This window comes from Phyllopteryx taeniolatus, chromosome 15 (assembly GCF_024500385.1).
Source record: "Phyllopteryx taeniolatus isolate TA_2022b chromosome 15, UOR_Ptae_1.2, whole genome shotgun sequence".
Lineage (NCBI taxonomy): Eukaryota > Metazoa > Chordata > Actinopteri > Syngnathiformes > Syngnathidae > Phyllopteryx > Phyllopteryx taeniolatus.
This window is the reverse complement of record NC_084516.1, coordinates 21,213,724-21,237,402: the sequence shown is the minus strand read 5'-3', so window position 1 is coordinate 21,237,402 and position 23,679 is coordinate 21,213,724. Positions and strand designations below refer to the sequence as shown.

General features: G+C 44.1%; 1 protein-coding gene across 4 annotated transcripts in view; it reads right to left on the bottom strand.

Annotated features, from left to right (window-relative positions):
- dcc (DCC netrin 1 receptor) overlaps nucleotides 1–20,602 on the bottom strand; it is a 301,630-nt gene extending 281,028 nt beyond the window's left edge. For all 4 annotated transcript variants that reach the window (XM_061747156.1, XM_061747157.1, XM_061747158.1 and 1 more), the window contains exon 1: nucleotides 20,060–20,602. In XM_061747156.1, the coding sequence (XP_061603140.1) occupies nucleotides 20,060–20,180 (121 nt within the window). In that variant the 5' untranslated portion in view covers nucleotides 20,181–20,602. The remainder of the gene's footprint in view (nucleotides 1–20,059) is intronic.
- Between the last annotated feature and the right edge of the window lie 3,077 nt (nucleotides 20,603–23,679).

Sequence of the window (23,679 nt, the reverse complement as noted above, 5' to 3'; positions counted from 1 at the left end):
GGGTCTAAAATCACGTCATAAGTAAAGGTTACAGTATATAAACGATACCTATCAGTCCGCAATCTGAGCTCCAATTAAAACCAAAACAATAACAATATTTCCCGCAAGGCCAAAATGAAGAGAAAGAGAGATGCTGTTGGCTACTGCCAGGAAACAACCTTTAAAATACATAGCAACTATATTCAGATCAAAGGAAGTAGACTAACAGCCTCAAGTCTCAAAGCCATTCCCAAGAGCTTGCAGTACTCATTAAAGCTAAAAATGGCACTCTTGCATAGAAAAAAGCAACATACTGCATGAGAATACTGTGTTCTGTTCAACTCCAAGGTTGTATGTGAAGTTGATTGAAAGCTTTTCGTAGCTTCCAAGGGAATATAATGTCTCTGATGTCTGCCAATACTCAGTATAAGAGGAGAGATTAGACGATGCTGATGTAAATGATTCTAAATCGATGAATACATTTCAATAAGACAAAAAAGAAGAACTGCAAGTGGGGAAATGAAGAACCCCCTGGACAGTTAAGGTGGCGCACGTACAGAATGATATAAGCTGTAGAGCTGTGCCATATAATCCATCCATCCATCCAGCCATCCATCCATTTTCTGTATCACTTCTCCTCACTAGGGTTGCGGGCGTGCTGTAACCTATCCCAGCTATCTTCGGGCGAGAGGCAGGGTACACCCTGAACTGGTCGCCAGCCAATCGCAGGCCACATATAAACAAACAATCATTTGCACTCACATTCACACCTATGGGCAATTTAGAGTCTTCAGTCAAACTACCACGCATGTTTTTGGGATGTGGGAGTAAACCAGAGTACCCGGGAAAAAAAACACGCAGGAACGGGGAGAACATGCGAACCCCACACAGGCGAGGCCGGGATTTGAACCCCGGTCCTCAGAACTGTGAGGCAGATGTGCTAACCAGTATTCCACCATGTGACCAGTGCCGTATAAAATATCCATGACAATACCAGTATTTTTGTGATGATACAAAAATGTGCAGAACAAGCAGTGAAATCAAATCTCAGAGCAGAGGAGCAGCAGCATGTCAGCCTCGGCTGACAATGATTTTGTACCAAAAAGGGGAGCAACTTAATAGCCACAGTTTGGTCTCAGAACTCTCTGAGGTCCACAAAATAATTTGCAATACTTCATCACAAACACTCTTATGATATTTGTTGCCAATAATTTGAATACCACTATTGGCTGTTTGCACTAATGAAAATTGTTTGCTGGCAAAATGCATGACAGACGCCAGCTCTACACCCTCGGCAGGGCCCTCAAGGGTGCATGGGAGTTGGCCCAACCAGTCCACATGTGTTTTGTGGACTTGGAGAAGGCGTTCGACCGTGTCCCTCAGGGAGTCCTGTGGGAGGTGCTTCGGTAGTATGGGGTACTGAACCCCCTGATACGGGCTGTTCGGTCCCTGTACGACCTGTGTCAGAGTTTGGTCCGCATTGCCAGCAGTAAGTCAGACTCATTCCCGGTGAGGGTTGGACTCCGCCAAGGCTGCCCTTTGTCACCGATTCTGTTCATAACTTTTATGGAAAGAATTTCTAGGTGCAGCCGAGGCATAGAGGGGGTCCGGTTTGGTGGCCTCGGTATTGCATCTCTGCTTTTTGCAGATGATGTGGTTCTGTTGGCTTCATCAAGCCGTGATCTCAAACCCTCACTGGAGCGGTTCGCAGCCGAGTGTGAAGCGGCTGGGATGAAAATTAGCACCTCCAAATCTGAGACCATGGTTCTCAATCGGAAAACAGTGGAGTCCCCTCTCCGGGAATACTTGGGGCAGGATCTCATTCCCGATGAGAATGAGATCCTGCCCCAAGTAGAGGAGTTCAAATATCTTCGGGTCTTGTTCACGAGTGAGGGAAGAATGGAACGGGAGATCGACAGGCAGATCGGTGCAACGTCTGCAGTGATGCGGACTTTGTATCGGTTCGTTGTGGTGAAGATGGAGCTACGCCGAAAGGCGAAGCTCTCGATCTACATTCCTACCCTCACCTATGGTCACGAGCTGTGGGTTGTGACTGAAAGAACAAGATCCTGGATACAAGTGGCCGAAATGTGTTTCCTCCGCAGGGTGTCCGGGCTCTCCCTTAGAGATAGGGTGAGAAGCTCGGTCATCCGGGAGGATCTCAGAGTAGAGCCGCTGCTCCTCCGCATTGAGAGGAGCCAGATGAGGTGGCTGGGGCATCTGATTCGGATGCCTCCCGGACGCCTCCCTGGTGAGGTGTTCCGGACACGTCTTGATTGTAACATAATTTTTAACTTCTTATTACAGTCCTGCAATAACGCCGAGATGGTACATCAATGTTGTAATGTTAATGCTTGTAAAGCTACATTTATGTTCCCTTTCGGGCCACCATGGACAAATGGAAATGGTCGTTAGACAACGACTCACCCAAGATTGCCAAACGTTACAGGCTATGATTGCCGTGGATGTCTAGCGAGATCTTTAAATTGTCCAAAAATTGCCACGGCAGTCTGTGTGGATGAGGAACCTCATCGGCACAACAGGGTAAGCGTAGCAGTACCTTAAGTACATAATATTGTATAACGCAACTTGGAGGCGGTCCATAATGGGACAGAAACATTTGTATTTCCCAGCATCTCGCACTCCCCGCCAACAACTCTTCTTAAGCTAAGCCATGTATTTCATTTACGACAATGCCTGCTGTGGTATACCTGTTTCCATCCAACCATTTTCCATAGCGCTTATCCTCACAGGGGTCGCGGGGCTGCTGCTGGAGCCTATCCGAGGTGTTTTTGGGCGAGAGGCGGAGTACACCCTGAACTGGTCGCCAGCCTGTCGCAGGGCACATAGAAACAAACAACCATTCGCACCTACAGACAATTAAGAGCCCTCAATTAACCTACTGTGCATGTTTTTTGGGATGTGGGAGGAAACTGTAGTGCCCGGAGAACGACACAACGACACAGGCACGGACGGGGAAAACATGCAAACTCCACACGGGCGAGGCCGGATTTGAAACCGGGTCCACAGAACTGCGAGGCAGATATACTAACCAGTCGCCGTTATACCTGTTTATAACGCTTAATGTTGAGTGTGTGTCAGAGATTCGGAGCGAGAGATGCTCTGTCGCTCTCCTAGAGTGTGTGTGCGAGTGTGTACGTGAATAATGGGCTCTTTTGCCTACATTTGTGTGGAGCAATAGCGTGATCTTCAGGTAGCTTCCAAATTATTATCCTTTTGTTATACGTCATAATCAACATGATTATGAATTTTTGGCTTCGCCGAACTCGCTGTTGACCACACAGATAAGGACTTTTCTATTGTGTTAATATTTGACTGGTTTACCTTTTACCATTTGTCAACTTGAACATTTCCTGAGGACCCGGCTTAAGCGAACACCAACACGGGTTGAAGCCTTTCACTTTCGTCATGTTTCACCTACAAACTTCTCTCAGAATGTTATCTGTAAGAAAAAGAACCCAGAAACAACTTTCCCTGCAATCCAAGTTGTGTCACCATCAGTGGAAATAATCAGCCCTTGATGTCAGCGCTGTGTCATCCCGCAGCCGTAGTGTCACCTCCTGTTGCTGATGCAGTTTGATGTCGCCGCTCTTGGCAGCAAATTAACATCATGACCGGATGTTACATGCAGGAAACCTACTGATGTGGCCGCAGGCATCCCTCGACTGTGGCTCTATTACTGTAGCTAGTTAAGCCGTTGTGACATTTCTCTGAAGTTTGCTTCCGTTGAAACAAATTGAGACATGAAAGTTTTCCGGGTCAGTGAAGATGTTCTTCTTTTAAACACAGTGACCGGTTCTCTCAGGGTCACACTCTCGTTGACATGTGCCGCATCATGATGGAGAGTGACAGGATCGCGCTGATTGACAACAGTGACGTCAATGCAGCTCATTTGAATCTCTGGAGAGGGCGAAACAAATTGCTGTGTGGAGTTCTTGAGGCACTTACGCTGTTTACTGATGTATTATATATTAACTTGGTAGCCAATTTCCGTCAAGTATTTTATCAAGAAATTAAGGAACTGCAATTGTCAAAGACATAGAGCGGTTTGACAAGCCAAGCCAGTGGATGCTGAATACCAGCTAAACTTGTCTGTGGCATTACTGGTCTTAAAATAAACTTTGATTTGTCATTTTACATATGGCAGCACATATGTGCTAACACTGAACGCTGAACCAGATTCTTGCTTGCCCATAGCTCAACTTTGGATATAGCAACTGGCGTTTGTACAAGTTAACGAGAGCGAACTGGCACCTAAAACTACTTTATGTTAAACGAGAGCGGTACACAGCTCATGCTAGTCCATTAAAGAATATATTTTACAACATTTTACCCCCCCCCAAAAAAAAAACAAATTAGTGAATATGCTGAATATGCCGTTAATATCCGAGCTGAGAATCTCTTTGCTGGGCAGTAGATGCGCTAATCACATCAGAATCAGAATCAGCTTTATTGGCCAAGCATGTTACAAGACACACAAGGGATTCTCCGGTGGTTGGAGCCACTCGAGCATGACAACAAACAGCCACTATGACGAACACGAAACACGAAAGTGGAGAGTCATTGAGCAACGAAAGTATAGGACTAGTGTGGTAATACTGATATAATGGCAATTGTGCGAATGTTGCAGAGTCCTCAAACAATTTAGATCAGTTTAAAGTGACTAACAGTGCAATGATGTGGTACGGTGGCAATTGTGCAAATGGTGCAGAGAGTTCTCAAACACGAGTGGCCAGTAGTAATCAACAACAGTAAACAGTGCAGAGTGATAAAAAGTGAGTGTACGAATGGCAGCATGCTGCAATGAACCTCTAAGTTAACTGCTTAGTTAATGGCAAGAGGGAAGAAGTTTGAGTTTGCATTGTATGATAGCGCCTACCTGTGGGAAGGAGCTGGAATTGGTGGTGACCAGGATGTGGAGGGTCCAAGAGGATTGCGCGCGCCCTTGTTTAAGTCCTGACATGCGGCACCCAAGTAGTTTATCCTTATTGCTCGATCAAGAGCCTGGTTGTGTAAAAGCGTGTCTGGGTTTTTCCACAATGCTACATATCGCCAAAGCAGGCAATCTGGGATTGGTGTAGAATAAAACTCTTCCAATTAAAAGCCACTATACGATCATCGGGATCAATCTCAATCATATTTTAAATCCACGAGAGGTGAGCTGTGCAGTGAAAATCAATAACACGCCATTACATTTTATTAGTGAAGCAGATGATTTTAAAAAATATCCCTCATATAAAACAGAAAATCTACCTTTACTATTGACTTGCGTCTACTCATGTAGTCGCACATGGCATTTTTTTTTAAGGAGCCATCGAGTTCCTAGTGTTGCCCTTAAAGCAGCCCTAAAATGCCCCTTGAGCTGGAATATTACATGTCATTTGCCAACAGTTGCTACAAACATGTTTTATTCTTTTCAAAGAGAATTTGGCAAAAACCTTCAAGAACATTGCTAAGCTTGTATTTTTTCTTTTTCCTCAAGGAAAGACAAGTATTGTTAATTATGTCACCAATGCAGGGATTAAGATTTGTGCAAAATTCTGCAGTGCTTTGTTGTAAGTAAAGTGGCCAGTATCTTAAGTTGTATTGATTGAACATACTGTATAAGAATTTAAAAAATCATAATAAAAGCGAGCAGGACGGTAAAAAAAAAATCACAGCCTTATTAATGAAGCCATTTCCTGCATGCACCAGCTGGCTGGCCTGAATTAGCAGAGGTAATGCAACCTTTCTGCATAACTGAACCTACATTAAGACGAGAAAAAATGTTCCGAGATTAAAGAATTCCGAATTGTTAACAAGAGAATTCAATTTTGGGTCGCTTTTCACTCCATGGTCAAGTGACATAATTAGATTTTTTTTTGCTCTGAAGTAGTGGAATTGGGATATGTGTCATGGCAGCAAGAGAAAAAAATCACATAGAATCAAATATCTTCCTGTTGAAATCATGCATCTACCGATTGTGGATAAAAATCCAAAGCCAATAGGAGTGCAGTGTAAACTGATGGGGCGGCACGGCGGGGACGACTGGGTGGAGCGTCTGCCTCACAGTTCTGACGACCGGGGTTCGATCCCCGACCCCGCCTGTGTGGAGTTCGCATGTTCTCCCCGTGCCTGCGTGGCTTTTCTCCGGGCGCTCCGCTTTCCTCCCACATCCCAAAAACATGCACGCTAGGTTCATTGACAACTCTAAATTGCCCGTAGGTGTGAATGTGAGTGCGAATGGTTGTTTGTTTCTATGTGCCCTGCGATTGGCTGGCAACCAGTTCGGGGTGTACCCCGCCTCCTGCCCGATGATGGCTGGGATAGGCTCCGGCACGCTGACGCCAAAGCAAAAGTCCTTGCAGACTGAACAACTGCCGCCCCATCCTGTGGCATCTTGGCGTGTTTCAGAAAGAGCATGAAAAATGCAAATAGGTGAGTTTTTCAGCGAATGGCTGAGGTTTCATCAAGAATAGTGAAATGAAAGAAGGCGAGAAAGGCATAAAAACGTAAAATCATCACACTGTTGCATCATTTGTGTTTGACTCAGCAAACTGGTTCATTCGGATAAAATCCTCATTAGGAAAGTTTCTGTAAAAACATGAAGAAAACAACTGTTAAAAAGCCACTTTTTTTTTTAGGTCGTTAGGGGTCTCAAGTAACTTTTGATGCAGGATCCTTCAAAGTCTTGCAGTTGGACACGAAGCTGTATTTTGGCCACACCGAACCAATTTTACAAGGAGAAATGTTTGCGGTGGGCTCATTTTGAAATGTACTGATGAATGCAGTGCTACTTTGGACAGTCCAGATGAAAAAAGTGCCCCTTGTGCTGCAGCCCATTCTTTTTCTTCATTGATCGATAGTTTTAGAAAAACACTGGGCGACTGGTTAGCACATCCGCCTCGCAGTTCTGGGGACCGGGGTTCAAATCCCGGCCCCGCCTGTGTGGAGTTTGCATGTTCTCCCCGTGCCTGTGTGGCTTTTCTCCGGGCGCTCCGCTTTCCTCCCACGTCCCAAAAACATGCACGTTAATTGAAAACTCTAAATTGCCCGTAGGTGTGAATGTGTGTGCGAATGGTTGCATGTTTCTACGTGCCCTGTGATTGGCTGGCGACCGAAGATAGCTGGGATAGGCTCCAGCACGCCTGCGACCCTTGTGAGGAGAAGTGGTAAAGAAAATGGATGGATGGATGGATGGATGGATGGTTCTTATTATGAACAGCTTAATTGCTTGTCGTCTCCGAAGGAGGTGGCTTTCATTTTAATGGGCGGAGTGGGGAAGTAACTCAAGGCTTTTCATATTATTCATTTAATATTGTTTCGCTGCGCCGACACTGGCCAAAGTTGACTCTTGCGTAATTAGAAATATACGTGATAAGGACGTCTGTCCATGCGAGTTGTTGTGGATGTAAAAAGGGTCACGTCACGTGTAAGTTGAGCGCTACGTGGAGATAAACAGTCGAGAAAAGTTCCGTTGAAAAAGGAACACATTGTCCATCAATCTCTAAAATTACAAAAATGGTGTTTGCTGCATTACAAAAACATCTGACCACACATACTGAACATTCACAATGACACACACACACACATTGGATGTATCCGTAAATGCAAGCAGCATTTGTCATCTTCAACACGTTCTCCATTAGAATCGCACGAAAAGAAGTCAACCCAATGGGAACGGCAGATGAGGGGGGGGGGGGGGACACATGTGAGTTCCCATTGACATAAATCATTCCTGTCAAGAAAAAAAATCCATCTATTTGGTTTGTGGAGATATTTTCTGTCGCCCCAAAAGTAAATCATCAAAACACACCAAGTTGCGTGATGGCGATCGAAGGTTTTTATCTGACAAGAGATAAGTGTGGAAGAGCGCACATTCAGTCACGTGTGCATGAAACACCGAGAAAGAGCAAGATGGTGTGCGCTGCATGCAGGACGCATCGCTAATCTTTATAAGTGGCTATAAATCCCAACTGCTACGGTGGCGGAGGAAGCGAGGGTTTGGGCGGTGGGGGCGAAGCCTTGCTTCCTCGCATGACACCATAGCTTGCAAAAGGAATATTTATGCAGTGGTTGAGATGCATCTCATCGGGTAGCGGTGCTGCACAAGAAGGAAACGGTTTCTGGATTGCAGCCAAACACGGTGGACCACGTGTCATTCCCTGACCTCGCAGACGGATCTTTCTGTTTTCAGCTCACCGTTATTTGTGTGGTCAAGCCTCCATGCCCTCTCGCATACAAAGCTGGAACAGAATAGATATTGGATTCTCGACGTTCAATGCAGTGTGTATGCACGCGAATGTACAAACCATATGTCATAGCAAGCCATAAGCCCCTTCCAGCTGCAGTCGTCGTCCATGGCTGCAAGCTTCTGCAAAAATGGGAACGCTGCCAATAGCGTGTGTTGCCGCATTACGATTGTGTCATTGTTTTGTTCTTTTGTTCATTTTTAGTCCACCCGGACAAACTGATTTGGTCATTTTGACGTGTCACTGATTGGATAACTACGTCGGGGCTATGTATTTCGAAGGTTAAAAGTCAGTTCAACTATTCGTTTATGAACACGTGCTGATGTGATGTTTCCAATTTCCAAATGGAAAATCTTTGGGGCATTCCAAGTCAAAAGATAACTGCACTGCAAAGACGTAAAATCTTACCGAGTGAATCGGGTGAAAGCGCCTTATTGTACTTATTGTAAGGCAGCTTTGACTTTTTTTGTTTCTTCTAAAATTTCACGTTTAAAGGTACAAGATTTTATTTGGAGAATTTTTCACAATTTTCTTCAAATTGCAATAAAATGGCCCACCTCATACATTGGCTAGCATTGTGGGTAGGTCCTGTAAAACCGAGGCAGCAAAGTTCCTCAACGATCATTACCAGTTCCACTGAGTTGAAAATAAAAATGTGAGTGAGAGCCGTGAAAAATGGATGCGGTGCAAAACTTTGTTTCTGGAGGTTAGGTGACAGCAGTCTTCATCACGTACGTGAACAGGTCGTCACAAAATGGCATACGCTGTGTCTCTGTCATCCTCCCAGTTTACGGTACCTGATTGGCCCGCACCCCCAACACTGAGCGTGCTGCGTAGTTCGTGCACATAAAAAGAGACGCTGCTCATGGAATTGCGTGCACATGTTTGGCTGATGCTGCTGTGCAGGCCAACGTCATGCTGACTTCAAATTGATCCCGCAGGCCAGACGAAATGGCTGCTGCCCGGAGCTTGACGTGTCTGCGTTAGCACATCTGTCTCGCAGTTCTGAGGAGCCGGGTTCAAATCCGGCCTCGCCTGCGTGGGTTTTCTCCGGGTACTCCGGTTTCAAAAAAACATGCGTGGTAGGTTGATTGAAGCCTCTGAATTGCCCGTAGGTGTGACTGTGAGTGCGAATGGTTGTTTGTTTCTATGTGCCCTGCGATTGGCTGGCGAGCACTTCAGAGTGTAGCCCGCCTCTCGCCCCAAGATAGCTGGGACAGGCTCCAGCACGCCCGCAACCCGAGTGAGGAGAAAAAAAACAAGAATGTGCGACTTCAGATATTACACAGTAGGTAAAAATGCCCAGGATGCCCTTTTTCAAGCTATTCTAGCTGGTCCATTTCACCGAGCAGTTAAAACGGCTGGATGTCCCATTAATATCTGCTCTCACTGGATCGCTGTTATGCTTCAATAAAACACTTGCGTATAAGTGAAGAGTGAGCATTGAAGCTACTTTGACAAGCACAATTGTTCCAAATAGTGACTCAAGTAAACACGAACGAGTGAATGTAGCCATCCACCTCTGTAGATAAGTGAAGCCCATTTACAGTCCCGTATCATATACCGGATGGAGACTTGAGGAAGTCTGTTTTTGCTCACTCTCTACCTTGTTGGCGAAAATAAAGAATTCGATTATTTGTATTCTTCGTTTGTATGACTGGAAATAAGAATGCGAATGAAGCATTATACAGTATGTGTCGTTCATACGGACTTGCTTTGCAGAAAAACAAAATCAATGTTTTGCTTCAGTGTTGACAACCAAATCACTTCGGCCAGGAAAAATATAGGGAGCAATAATTCAGAAGAAAGCCTGCAGAGGTGCAGTACTCACGAGAAGGATTTAAAGGGGAGGGGAGCTGTAGCGCTTCTCTCAATGCAGTTTTTCCGCAATGAATAATGGATGAGTGTCAGAGCCAAGTCGCTGCTGTTAAATATAGAGGGCTGAGAGCATAAAACACAAATGAAACGTTCATGCTAAGAGCGTTGCAAAATGATCTTTCTGTAAATTACTCACAGGCATGATTTTCATTCATTGAGTCGTATGAATAATAAAGAGGCAGCAAACGTTCATGAAAATACATAGATTTGGCGACAAAGGCTACCTCCACAAATGTTGCTTGGTTTTGTTTGAATATGGCAGATCATTTCACTGGAGAAAAACAACATTTGAGATACAAGTCTCTAATTTCATTCCTCCATCCGTCCGTCCATCCATTTTCTGTCGCGTTTCTCCTCACGCGGGTCGCGGGCGTGCCGGCGCCTATCCCAGCTGTCATCGGGCAGGAGGCGGGGTACACCCTCAACTGGTCGCCAGCCAATCGCAGGGCACATACAGACAAACAAACAACCAGTCGCACTCACAGTCACGCCTACGGGCAATTTAGAGTCTCCAATGAATGCATGTTTTTGGGATGTGGGAGGAAAGCGGAGTGCCCGGAGAAAACCCACGCAGGCACGGACGGGGAGAACATGCAAACTCCACACAGGCGGGGCCGGGATTCAAACCCCGGTCCTCAGAACTGAGGCAGATGCGCTCACCAATGGTCCACCGTGCCACCCAGCAACTTCGTGCAGACTTGACATGCCAACACAATAGTACCTAAACGTAAAAACGAGCTCTCCATTCTCAGTACACTGCCGATTGTGGTCTATGAAAGCAACTCTGTGTGTGTGCGTGTGCGTAAACGTGAACGTGAGTGACACACACACACACACACACGCACACGTTTTTCTCACCATGTGACGTCAGCCGTCCAGTGCGTTCAACCGGCTCACAGACGAAGTTGAGAGTTGTCACTTTTCATTGTAAATATTATTCAAGCTAAGTATTGGAAGTCCTTCAGTGAGTCAGTCCATGGACGATTGATGACCGCGCACTCCGTACGAATAATTAACCCACAATGCATTGGGCATTTAACGCGCCAGTTAAACTCTATTCTTAATGTGTGCATCAAAAAGTAACAACCATGAAATACACTTTTTACTCGGGGAAAATACGACAAACAGTGTGGCGCGAATAGTGAAGTTGTGAATTTTTCTCTGCACTTTTATGGTACTACACCATCACTGTGCATTGCGTCATAAACAATCACTTCCCAATCGCTTTCTTCTCTTTGTAGGAAAGAAAAGAAGTTGCGGTTAAATGCTACGGCACAGCTAATTGCGCTTTGTTTGACTCGCTAATTACAAATGATTATTTAGCGAGAGACATTACTGATCGGTCACGTTACAGTAGCCTCTTTTTTTGACAAAAAAATGATCTCAATGTCATGCAAAAATATGACGAATTACTTTCCAAGCTACAGTATTTGACTTTTTAACTGTTGTGCATCTTAATTTGGAACACTATTTGATTTAAAAAAAAACAAAAAAACTATTATCACTGTTGTGATCAAATCCTGATAGTCGTGGAAACAAAGAATTTGTTGATTATCCAAGAGCTGTATTGACTTGAAATCACTGGCAAAACAAAAGAGAACAAAAAGCGCGTACGCCTATTGGTGAGAAACGGCGTAGGCGTCCATCATTTGTCTCACTCTGCGTTTTTTTTGCTTGTCTTTGACCACTGATGAACAAAGCTGCGCCGCACTCATAATCACACCACGTCGAATTCAAATCATAAGGTACTCAATGACTTTCTGTCCAGCAGCAGAGTCAAGTACTGCATTAAAGTCATCTGAGCATCAGCTAATGTCATTTTCACTTTAGCATATTATGAATCTAGCGCTCGTGGTGCTGATGACATCTTTCTCATTTGGCCCAGCAATCAAGCGCCCAGACCTCATCTGTTGCAGCGGCCCGCACGTGGCGAAGACTCTCAAATCTCTCCGCACGTCAAATGCATCCATGGGTAGCTGGCTGGGAGTGGAAATTGGCATCTCGAAGTTTTCAAAGCCTGGTCGTGTCTCCGACGGATCATCGTTGACTTCATTAAACACTCTGCTTCTTCGTGAGAATGTTTTGCGGCATGGGACCTTTGGATTTCAAACGATTCGAGATTCAATTTGACGAGTTCTGATGCGCGGCACCGTTTGTTTTTGCTGCAGAGTTTGCATTTTTCTGACTTCAGAGGTCACACTTAACCAAGTACAAAAGGGTATGTTAGATTTGAATGATTGCAGCTTTCTTCTGTTTCGGAATTAAAAAGAGACCAATTGTCTCTGAAGAAAAGCACTCAGCAAAGAACAAAAAAGGAAACCCAAAGGCTAAATGTAATAATATTACAAACGCTCACGTCTTCCACTGGGAAAAGATCCAAATGTTTATTTTGGTGCTTTTGTAAAAATGTACTACATACAAATCATTCATGATATTCCAGAAATCAGTGATTGCACACAGTAATGATTTTGAACGCAACAGCTGGGACACATTTCTATCCTGTTTGAAGTCATTCAGACACGACACAGTGCCCCGATATACTGTACTATACGCTGTTGAGGGACCGCAGAGATAAAAGCATCATCTTTTCTCACCATATGAAAAGAAGGGTCGTTTTCATAGAGACAGACAAAAACGCTCAGGAGATATCACATTATTATACATTGAAATACACACTAAATGCAGACAATGGGGTTCTGGTCCAACCGTTAGGATGACATTGCATTTGCACAAAAGCAATTGCTGTAAAATATCTTTTCAAAGGACAACACTGAAGTACGAGTTCAATGCAGTTGCTACAGGTAAAGAACTCAAGATGGCCTGAAACTGAGCTGCGGCACGGTGTCTGAAACCGAAACATGGAGCCACTTAAGCCACGTGCCGGGGCAAGACACCAAACAGCCTTCGAGCCAAATAAACACAGTATATAAAGCATCAAATATGGTGTTTCACGCTCATACTTAACTATATCCATCATGTATGATGTGCCTGTGGATGAAAAGTCGAAGCTCGTGACCAAAATGTTGGGTATGTCCTAATGAACGGGAGACAGCGAGACGACTTTGAAATATGCGCACTCTCGTTGACAACCCGCATCTTCCTTCATCTTTTTTTTATGACGGTTGAATAAATGTGATCAAGTACAATGTACTTACGGCATCAAACGCCTCTAAGAGTTTCGCTGTGCTTGGCGTCCGTATAACTAATCGCTCAACACGCGGGGGGGGGGGGGATGCAACTCTCCTTTATTATGCGATGGTCTGGTCCAATCGGGTTCAAGCGTTTACGCTTGAGGCAACAAAAACGCGTACGGCATGTGATATTCAAGTCAACGCATCTGTGCGTTGTCTGCGACTAAAAGACGGCAGTCAGACTTTGCAGTTTCTTTGTTTTGCAACTGCATTGCGCTTATTGGAGCTCGTCAAGATTTCAGTTACAACTTGGAAACAACCAAAATGAATTTATATGCATGCAAGACATTGATTTCAAATTATTGACACAATGACTCCAAAAATGGAATATGTTAGCAGTGACCTTTTTCTTGCATTCCATGCATACGGGGTCATTTTCCATCTTTTCGATTTTTCTCCCGCGAAAACCCCTGATGAGCTTCCACGGCACACTAGCTTCCGGTTTCCTCCCACATCCCAAAAACATGCGTGGTAGGTTGATCGAGGACTCTAAATTGCCCGTAGGTGTGAATGTGAGTGCGGATGGTCGTTTGCTTGTATGTGCTCTGCGATTGGCTGGCGATCGGTTCAGGGTGTGCCCCGCCTCCCGCCCGAAGATGGCTGGGATAGGCTCCAGCAGCCCTTGTGCAGATATAGCGGAACAAAAAAAGGATGGATCTTCAAAAGATTGGGAATTATTCTTACAGTAAGGATAGCTATGTGGGAAAACGTTCCTTCGTTTTTGGTTGGTATTTCATTTCCTACATGCTTTAGTGTTCTGAAACACTGTACAATTTGTCTCCAACGTTGAAACAAACATGCCTCAAGCGCTGTCGCTGTCAGTAGACATTTTTAGAAAGAAAAGTCAGTTAAATTGAAGATTTTCACTTTGAAAAAATACAAATAATATTGTCGCATTTTGATGGAAATATCAGTCTGCTCAGGTCAAACGAAGCAAGGCGGAAAGACACACAAACCAGACTCAAATGTATTCACTACATCTGTAAGACTCAGCGTGTGTGTGTGTGTGTGTGTTGGGGTCCATCGTGAAGGTGATGTGTGCGTGCTCTTTGCTCTGTTGAGTTGACGGTTCTCTCGTCAAGTTTAATGATGAATTAGGAAGGCTAAGCTCACTGCGAACAAATGCACATCGAGGAGATACTTTGTCCGGCTCCCTCGCTGGATTACAACTGGCGGATATTTGAGCCTTTGCTCATGCATCGAGATGGTTTAGATCCCTCAAGCTGACCCTAAAATAATAAATGCGCTCTGGGAAGACGGCAGGCTTGTTGCAAACTTGCAAAATACGAGTACGGTGGTTACTTGAGATACAAGCTTAATGCGTTCCGTGAGCGCACCTGTAACTCCCCCCAAAAAAATCCGATTTCCCCACTGAAATGAATGGAAATGCCATGAGAGCGTTCCAGCCTTTCCCCCAATAAAACAACCAAAGTGGTTGGAATAGCGCTCCATAATATTGTACCTTATGAAAACATGCAGTAATGACATAATGAAACAGAATTGAAAGAATTTGGTTTTTTCACTCCTTCTGGCGTGCCCACTTTAGCCCGTACTGTATATGGCAGACAGACAGATGTACTGATGTACACATTGAGGCCTTCTTATGAATTCCACTGGAGTTCTAGGAAGGACACACCCAGCTGCAATCTGACTGGATGCCCCGTGCGGTCCTGCCTGGATGCAACACCCAATCATGCCGCAGTAAAGCGCGTCCTGTCCAAGAATTCAAGTGGATTTCTTAATAACGCATTGACTTGTCTCTCAGCTTATCAATACGGTAGTAATAATGTCAGTCTACATGATGCTGCTGCACCGTATGTGTTCAATCCATTGATGCTAATTAGCTTTAGCATTAGGCTAGCAGACTGAAAGGCTAAGCTAAGGTTGTTTTAAATACGTAAGGTGTAATTCTCTGTTTTATGTTTAGTTTGACACTAAAGTTCAACTGTAAGTGCCATCAAACAGCTTGAAGTCTCTTTTTTCTTTTTTTTTTTTTTTTGCGATGAATTGTTTACTATTTGCCAAACTGCTGTTGATAGTAAAGTGTGTTGAGTGGAGCGTTCATACCTCAAGTCTGTGCTTTGTCGCCAAGTCAACAGCAAGAAATGGGTCGAGCGATGGCATGTCACTCGTATCTTAAGGCATCACCGGACTACTGCATATCCCACAAAAAGGACCCCAGACTGTTGAACAGCTGAAGCTGCACATCAAGCAAGAATGGGAAAGAATTCCACCTACAAAGCTTCAACAATTCATGTCGTCAGTTGCCAAACGTTTATAGAATGTTGTTCAAAGAAAAGGTGATGGAACACAGCGGTAGCTTTTTGGAACGTGTTGCAGCCGTAAAATTCCAAGTTCATGATTATTTGCTCAAAACAATCAAGTTTATCAGTTTGAACATGAAATATCTTGTCTTTGTCGTGTATTCAATGAAATATAGGTTGAACATGATTTGCAAATCATTGTATTCAGTTTTTTTTTTATTTATGTTTAACACAACGTCCCGACTTCATTGGAATTGGGCTTGTAAATTGTGGAGGATAGTGCATCTGCTGTTTCCACCCCTCAAGCAGATTTCCGCATCAGACAACATTCTTCAGATTCTTCAGTTTCTGCTACAAACACCATTATTGGGCCAAATTGAAAGCAGTCTTTGTTTTGCACACTGTTATGTCGAAGGTTAAGTGTGCAGCTCATTACCTATTTCCCATCAAACGAAAAACTTTTTTTTTTTTCTCCTGGTCTGTCAGGTAATGATTCTCTCCACTGTCAGACATTTCATAGGGTTTTTGCTAGCGATGTTACGGGTTGTGCCGAGGGTTCGAGGCATGTGTCGAGTCATGAAGGGGGCGTGTCCGCGAGGGGGAGGGCCCCGGAAATGTCGACGTCCGCAGCTTTGCTGCCCGGCTGTACCACGTGACACAGCAATATGGACCCCGTCAAGGAGCTCCATGAAAATGCGGGTTTATGCCATTCTCAAAAGTTGCCAAACACATTACACAAGCTGCCATATGGGTACATCTTATTCAATTATAATAGTCATAAGCTTAATTTAGTTAGGTAGTTCAACTCAAAAAAAGAAACTCATAGATATGCACCACGCACACTGAAATATTTCATGATTTTTGATTTTTTTTTATAATTCTGATGATTATAGCTTCCACCAAATTCACCATCTCTAGAAACTGGAATATAACGTAACAAACTATTATTTATTTTGAATGGAATTTGCCCTCTGACAAGTATTTTCCTAAGTGTTAAATGACACTATATTTATAGTACTGATATCATTGGGTTTTCTGCTATATTCTCATTGTTTTAGATGTGCCGGGATATGATTACTACCATTTTGGAAACAGATACGCACACAAAATACATTCAAACATCCATCCATGCATCCATTTTCTGAGCCGCTTCTCCTCACGCGGGTCGCGGGCGTGCTGGAGCCTATCCCAGCGATCATCGGGCAGGAGGCGGGGTACACCCCGAACTGGTCGCCAGCCAATCGCAGGGCACATACAAACAAACAACCATTCGCACTCACATTCACACCTACGGGCAATTTAGAGTCCCCAATTCATGCATGTTTTGGGGATGTGGGAGGATACCGGAGCACCTGGAGAAAAGCCACGCAAGCACGGGGAGAACATGCAAACAGGCGGGGCCGGGGATTGAATCCCGGTCCTCAGAACTGTGAGGCAGACGCTCTAACCGGTCGGACGCCGTGCCTACATTCAATTTTTTAATTTACTTAAATTGCAGCAATTTACAGTGTAAAACCAACATTTTGATTCCAAGTGGTGCTGATGAGTCAAACAAGAAAAACAGGAGCTCTTTTGACTTGCAGAAAAAGTCATAAAGAAGCGTGCTACACCGCACGTACCACCAGGTAACACTTAGGTTAGCTTTACTCATCATACAGCAGAAGTGACCGGGATGTCACCCAATCGTATGTCGGGTTTCATAGAAAAAAAGTGCATAAAAGGAGTGGGAAAGTTAAATAACACACACATTCAACGAACTACGTGTAACAGAAACACATGTGATTCATGTTAAGTTGATCCTTTTCTTTCATGAACATGAGGATTAGCGTCTGTATTTGGGCAACAAGTCAACATTTCACGGTGCAACGGATGCCGGGAGCCACACGACCTTCACGATTCTGCTGCATGCAAAATCCAAAAAAAACCCTTCTGTTTGACGTCAACCAAAATTCTTTGATGCAGTGGGAACTGTAGTCAACTAGTATCAAATCACTTTCAAGTATTTGACTGTATGATATGTGCTCATTCACTGTCGAATTTACAGGAATGTCCAACAGTGTATGTAGAATCACAATACCAGGGAAGTACAGAATGTGAGGACTTGGGGACACAGTTGCGTTCAGCTTGTTTGTTTTTGTTTGTTGCCATAGCACGTGTCTCCCCATGTCCATCCATCCATTTTCTGAGCCGCTTCTCCTCACGCGGGTCGCGGGCGTGCTGGAGCCTATCCCAGCGATCATCGGGCAGGAGGCGGGGTACACCCCGAACTGGTTGCCAGCCAATCGCAGGGCACATACAAACAAACAACATTCGCACTCACATTCACACCTACGGGCAATTTAGAGTCCCCAATGAATGCATGTTTTTGGGATGTGGGAGGAAACCGGAGTGCCCGGAGAAAAGCCGCGCAGGCACGGGGAGAACATGCAAACTCCACACAGGCGGGGCCGGGGATTGAACCCCGCTCCTCAGAACTGTGAGGCTGACGCGCTAACCAGTCGGCCACCGTGCCGCCTGTCTCCCCATGTGTTGCCCTATATAAGTAACTTGTATTGTTAGTTTTGTAAAACGATTATTAGTTCTGTATTTACATTGCCTTAAGCGAGATCCAAATAATACTGACAAGGATGATAAAGTTGCTGATTACAATCATGAAGGAGATGAGATGCTGCGAAATGGGTGTGGAAGATCTATCATAAGTCAGCCAACGCTCCTGCTTGAAAAAGTGAGACCTGGACAGGTATCGCACTGATGGAACACTCAGCCATTGCTCCGCACGGATCATGTAGCCGGAAGATTTGCGGTAGTCCTAGTTCCCTCTCTGTCCTGGCGATCTCTGTCTATCACTGAGCAACATGCGGAACCCCCAATTATATGAAATATAGTATATTCATATGAACAAAGTATTGTGATGCCATGTATGGATGGATGGATGGATGGATGCTTAAAACCTTTAAACAGACACAGATACTGTAGGAACATGCATGTCAGCAACGGACACAAGAAATGATTTTCTTGACTGCATGTAGCTAAATACACCATTCTCAGGTGATGGGGACTGATACCTTTGTGGTTTGTAGTTTTGAAGTGCCTGGGGAAATCTTTTGTGGATGCCACCACCTTATCTGATCATGAAAGTAGCGTCCCTATTCAGCTAGAAACTATTTGATGTTGAAAACAGGAACATTACAGCCACGCTACTGAGAAATTTAGTGCAACTAGTAACTCCGCTACTTGTAACGTCGCTACTGCCCAACAATGTTTTTGCATGTATATGTACTGTATCTTTGGATACGTGTCTTTATTTTCATGTCATTTTCATGGTAGACAGCATGTGTAAGGACATATTAAGAATGAGCAAAAATGTATGTCTGAGGATGTAGGGAGCATCCAGATAAGTGCAGTCAATACGGAGCGGAGCATGTTACAGTCGAGCTGGAGAAGGAACATCGAGCCCAGGTACACACGGGGAAGGGCAGCAACAGCTTGCGTGCACCCTCGAACCACCACTTAGCTTATTTAAAATGCTTGAACAATCATTTATTGACAGCAGACTCTTAAAGGGACGTTTTCATCCATTTGTTGAATGCACCAACATAATGCTTAACAATCAATTATCATGCATCTGCCAAGACGTCGTGCATCTGCCTCCCACGTCACGTCACGTCACCTCTCGTCTCGTCTCGTCTCGTCACGTCACGTCTCAGGTGCCCTTGGGTAAGGCATCTAGCTACATACGTCACAATGTGCGTTTCATGTATTGAATAAAGGTGGTCCCACTGATTCATAAATAAAAGCACAAAGTGTCAAAATAATATATATATCTTCATTCATTTCCAAAACACAAGACATTCTGCTGAAACTTAAAGGTAAAACCTTACAGAGGACAACCTGTGAAAACAATAAAAAAAAAAAAAACCATCTCTAAAGAGCCGTTTCAAATGAATGACAAAGCGTCTTGCGTTGGAGCTTTTAGATAATGTTGATAAACGTTGATTTTCAATGCCAAACTCAAAACTCATTACAGCAACAAAACAAAAAAAACAAAAACAAAAACAAAAAAAATATATATATATATATAAGATGTGCAAAGACATGCCGAAAACAGCAGTCTTCACACAAAGATTGGCCAATACACTTCAAAGAAACTTCATCAGTTCCCAAAAAGACGATTCTGGTGAAAAGTGTAAGTAACGGAGTCAAAAGAATCCTATCGCTAACATAGACATAAATATCGTTAAAAAGCCAACAAGAGGCCTGAAAATAGTATCATATTGGATGATGCCGCACCTTCTGCACAATCCAAAAAAAGCCTTACAAATGGCAAATGAACACGTCAAGGTCCAGCAAAATCTGGCGTGCTCGAACAGGGTGAGCCCCAAAAGTTCCCCTGAAAGATCGGAAGATTGCCAACACCAAGACACCGGCGCTTGAATTTCAATTGGATCTGGAGCAATCGCCGCCTCACGCATATACTTCTTTTTTTCCGACTCACCGTGCGCAGAGTTGGGAACGGCCAGCAGACAGCAGAGCAACAGCAGGTTGAGTCCTCCTTTCCTCCTCAGCACCGGCACCTCGCAAACATCTCCATAACATCCAAGCAAAACCAGTTCCATGGTGTCCTGATCCAGTCCTGAAAAGCCCGAATGAATAGCAGGGACGCCCAACCTAAAATTCCGCAATCTTTAAAATCCTCAACGGGATCTAATTGCCACTTTACCATAAAAATGTGCAAAGGGAGCACAGGGTGTAGAATAAGGCGGCTGAAGAGGAGAGCGAAAGAGAGATGAAAAAGAACCTCACCTCTCCTCAAAAATTAAGCCACGCCGCTTGGGTAGGGCTCCCCAAAAAAGGAAATTAAGAATCCCAAACTGATGTGCAGATAAGTATTTTCCCCTCTATTGAAGAAGAAAATAACTTCCAGAAACTATGACGGCAGAGTCTCCATCACTCCTGCTCGACGCGGTGGGTTCCCAATTGGGTGCGGTGGAAAGAGGGTTCAAATCCACTGTGCCTTCCCGGAGGTCTGCTCCGTCTGCCGGGGAGGACGGATGGAGAAAGCCTGAAGTGGCGGGAGCGAGTCGGACACCCCTCTCTCTCTCTCTCTCTCTCTCTGTGTGAGAGAGAGAGAGAGAGGGGAGGGGGGTAGAGAGACCTAGAGCCAGGATGCAGCCATTGATCTAACGTGGATGGAGGTAAAGCCTGGAGTTGAAGCAGAGAGCAAACCCGATGGAGCGAAGCAGCTGGAGCCCATGTGTCGAGGGCACAGCAGCGGGGAGAGATTAGCTGAACTCTCCTGCCCTCTCTGGTCACAGCGGGAACTTAAACACTTCTCAGCCAGCTGGGACAAGATCCATTTCCAGTCATCTGGAGACAAATCCTTGATTTCGAACACGATTGTCTTGCGACTGAGTTGAGAAAACAGGAATGTAACCTGCAAACCGTTTCCCCTCCTGGACTTACAAAGGCCATGTATGAAATAAGGGCGCTTTTTTTCCCACCTCTGAAATGTGTTGACTTTTCCTAAAGTGACCCAAAATACACCCAAAAAACGATTGAGTTTAAATTCACACTTGAGTCATGTCTCTGGGTTTTCACTCAGTCCTGTTACCCAATCATGGTTCAAAATGTAAATCTTTTCGGGGGGCAGAGGTTTTGTCAGAGGTGCACACACACACGCGCTCACATACACATACCCACACACATGATAGCGTCTGAATTGCTTCACTGTATTTATTTATTCATGCTCTTTATTAATTGTATTTAGTACAATAAACCCTCATTTATCATCTGTGAATGACCAATTATTTATTAGATTTTTATATAAAGGTATAAGTTGTATATATGCAATTCAATATGTGATACTTTAGAGAGCTGCAATTATTTATTCGTCTACTCTTATACATGCTACACAAGCCAAGCAACGACATCAACAGCACATGCAGACATGGCGCGGACAGGCGATTTCCTGCCTTTAGCAATGGCACCGTTGCTCACACTGACGGTCCTTGCGAAAAGCATTATGAGAACCTAGAATTCACTTCAGTGATGTTTTCAACTAATGTACAGTAGTTGTAGAAAATCAAGCTAAATGTTGCTCTTTACTTGCTTTTGTTCTTGTCGATATTGTTATGAGTGTTGCGTTAGCGATTCCTCAGGCTAAGGTTGCTGTTTGTAATTGAATTCATGAAACTCTGAGTGTGGCATGTGTTTTAAACAGTGTCTTTCTGGTCATGTTCTTGTGTATCCTGAAGCATTGTGGTGGCTTAACCAAATGAATGAGAGGAGGCTACTCATTAAGCTTTCACTTCCAGATGAGAATAAGAGCCCAATTGACCTTATGTGTCCCACTACTGCCACATTAAAGTCATCTAGCCAATAAAGGTAACTTCATCAGAGATGTGCAGAGCAAATTTTACGATGCACTGAATAAGTGCAATAAGCGAACAGCAATTTAGAGAAGGGTTACTGCATTCTGAGGTGTGGGACGAAGACGACTGTAAGTACAAGCCCCGATTCCAATGAAAATGTAAATGATAACAAAATACAATCATTTGCAAATCCTTTTCACCTTTTATTCAATGAAATACATTACAAAGAAAATATATTTGATGTTCAAAATGATGTACTTTGTTGTTGGGGTTTTTTTTGGGGGGGGGGGGAGTGGGGCTAATATTCTCTGATGCATGGAACATGTTCCAAAAAAGGTGGGACAGGGGAAATGAAAGACTAGGGAAGTAGAGGAATGCTAAAAAAAACAAAAATCACCTGTTTGGAGCATTCCACAAGTGACCAGATTAAATGGAAACAGGTGAGTGTCATGATTAAAAGGAGCATCCTCGAAGGGGTCAGTTGTTCAAATGCAGGGATGGGGCGAGGTTCACCACTCCGTGAACGGCTGCATGGGAAAATAGTTCAACAGTTTAGGAACGATGCTTTTCAATGTACAATTGAAAGGAATTTAGGGATTTCATCATCTACGGTCCATAATATCATCAAAAGTTTCAGAGACTCTGGAGAAATGTCTGCGCGTGCTCTTGATCTTCGATCCGCCAGGCGCCACTGCATTAAAAACCCGCATCGTCTTGTAATGGGTATTGCCACGTGGGCTCAGGAACACTTCAGAAAATCCTGATCAGTTAACAGTTTGTCATCACATCCACAAATTCAAGTTAAAACAAAGCAAAGCAAAAAGCAAAAGCAGGGCCAGAGCTCATTTGTCATGAACTGACGCAGTGGAAAGTGTGGTGAAACGAGCCCACGTTTCAAATTGGTTTTGGAAATCATGGACATCGTGTCCTCCGGGCCAAAGAGGAAAAGAACCATCCGGACTGTTATCAGCACCAAGTTAAAAAATGACCCGTGGCATGGGTAAATTGCACATCTGTGAAGCAACCATTAATGCTGAAAGGTACATACAGGTTTTGGAGCAACATATGCTGCCATCCAAGCAACATCTTTTTCAGCGACGTCGCTACTTATTTCAGCAACACAATGCACGAGGGACATTCTGCACGTTTTACAACAACGTGGCTTTGTAGAAAGAGAGTGCAAGTACAGCAGCAAGCAGTCCAGGCTTGTCTCCCACTTGTGTTGACTTGTGGTACACAGTGGTAAACATGCCCCTGTCGCACATGAACAGCATCCAACTAGTCTCATCGGGTCCTACAGTATGTCATACTGCAAAAAAATGGCAGATTAAGGTCAATCTAGAAAATATGAAGATTTCAAATAATAGCAAAACTGCAAGAGGATGTTGACCTCTAGAACTCACTCAAACATATTATTAAAATATATTAGCATCATTCATACACCAAATAAATAAGTTTCAATGATACTTAGCCTGGTAAAACGAAACTAACCATCCATCAGGTTTGGGTGTTTATATTTCAAATTGGAACACAACACAACACAACACACACATTGACACACGGACACAAATCGCCTCAGAACAAACATCCCACACTCACTCAATTATCCAATTAATACTAATCAGATTGTGGATTCACACCTGATTTAACACAGCATGTGCGTGCATAAGTTTGTGCAAGGGTGTGTATGTGCATGTCTGTGTGTGTTTGTGTGTGGGTCAGTGATAAGGATAAATGTTTTGGT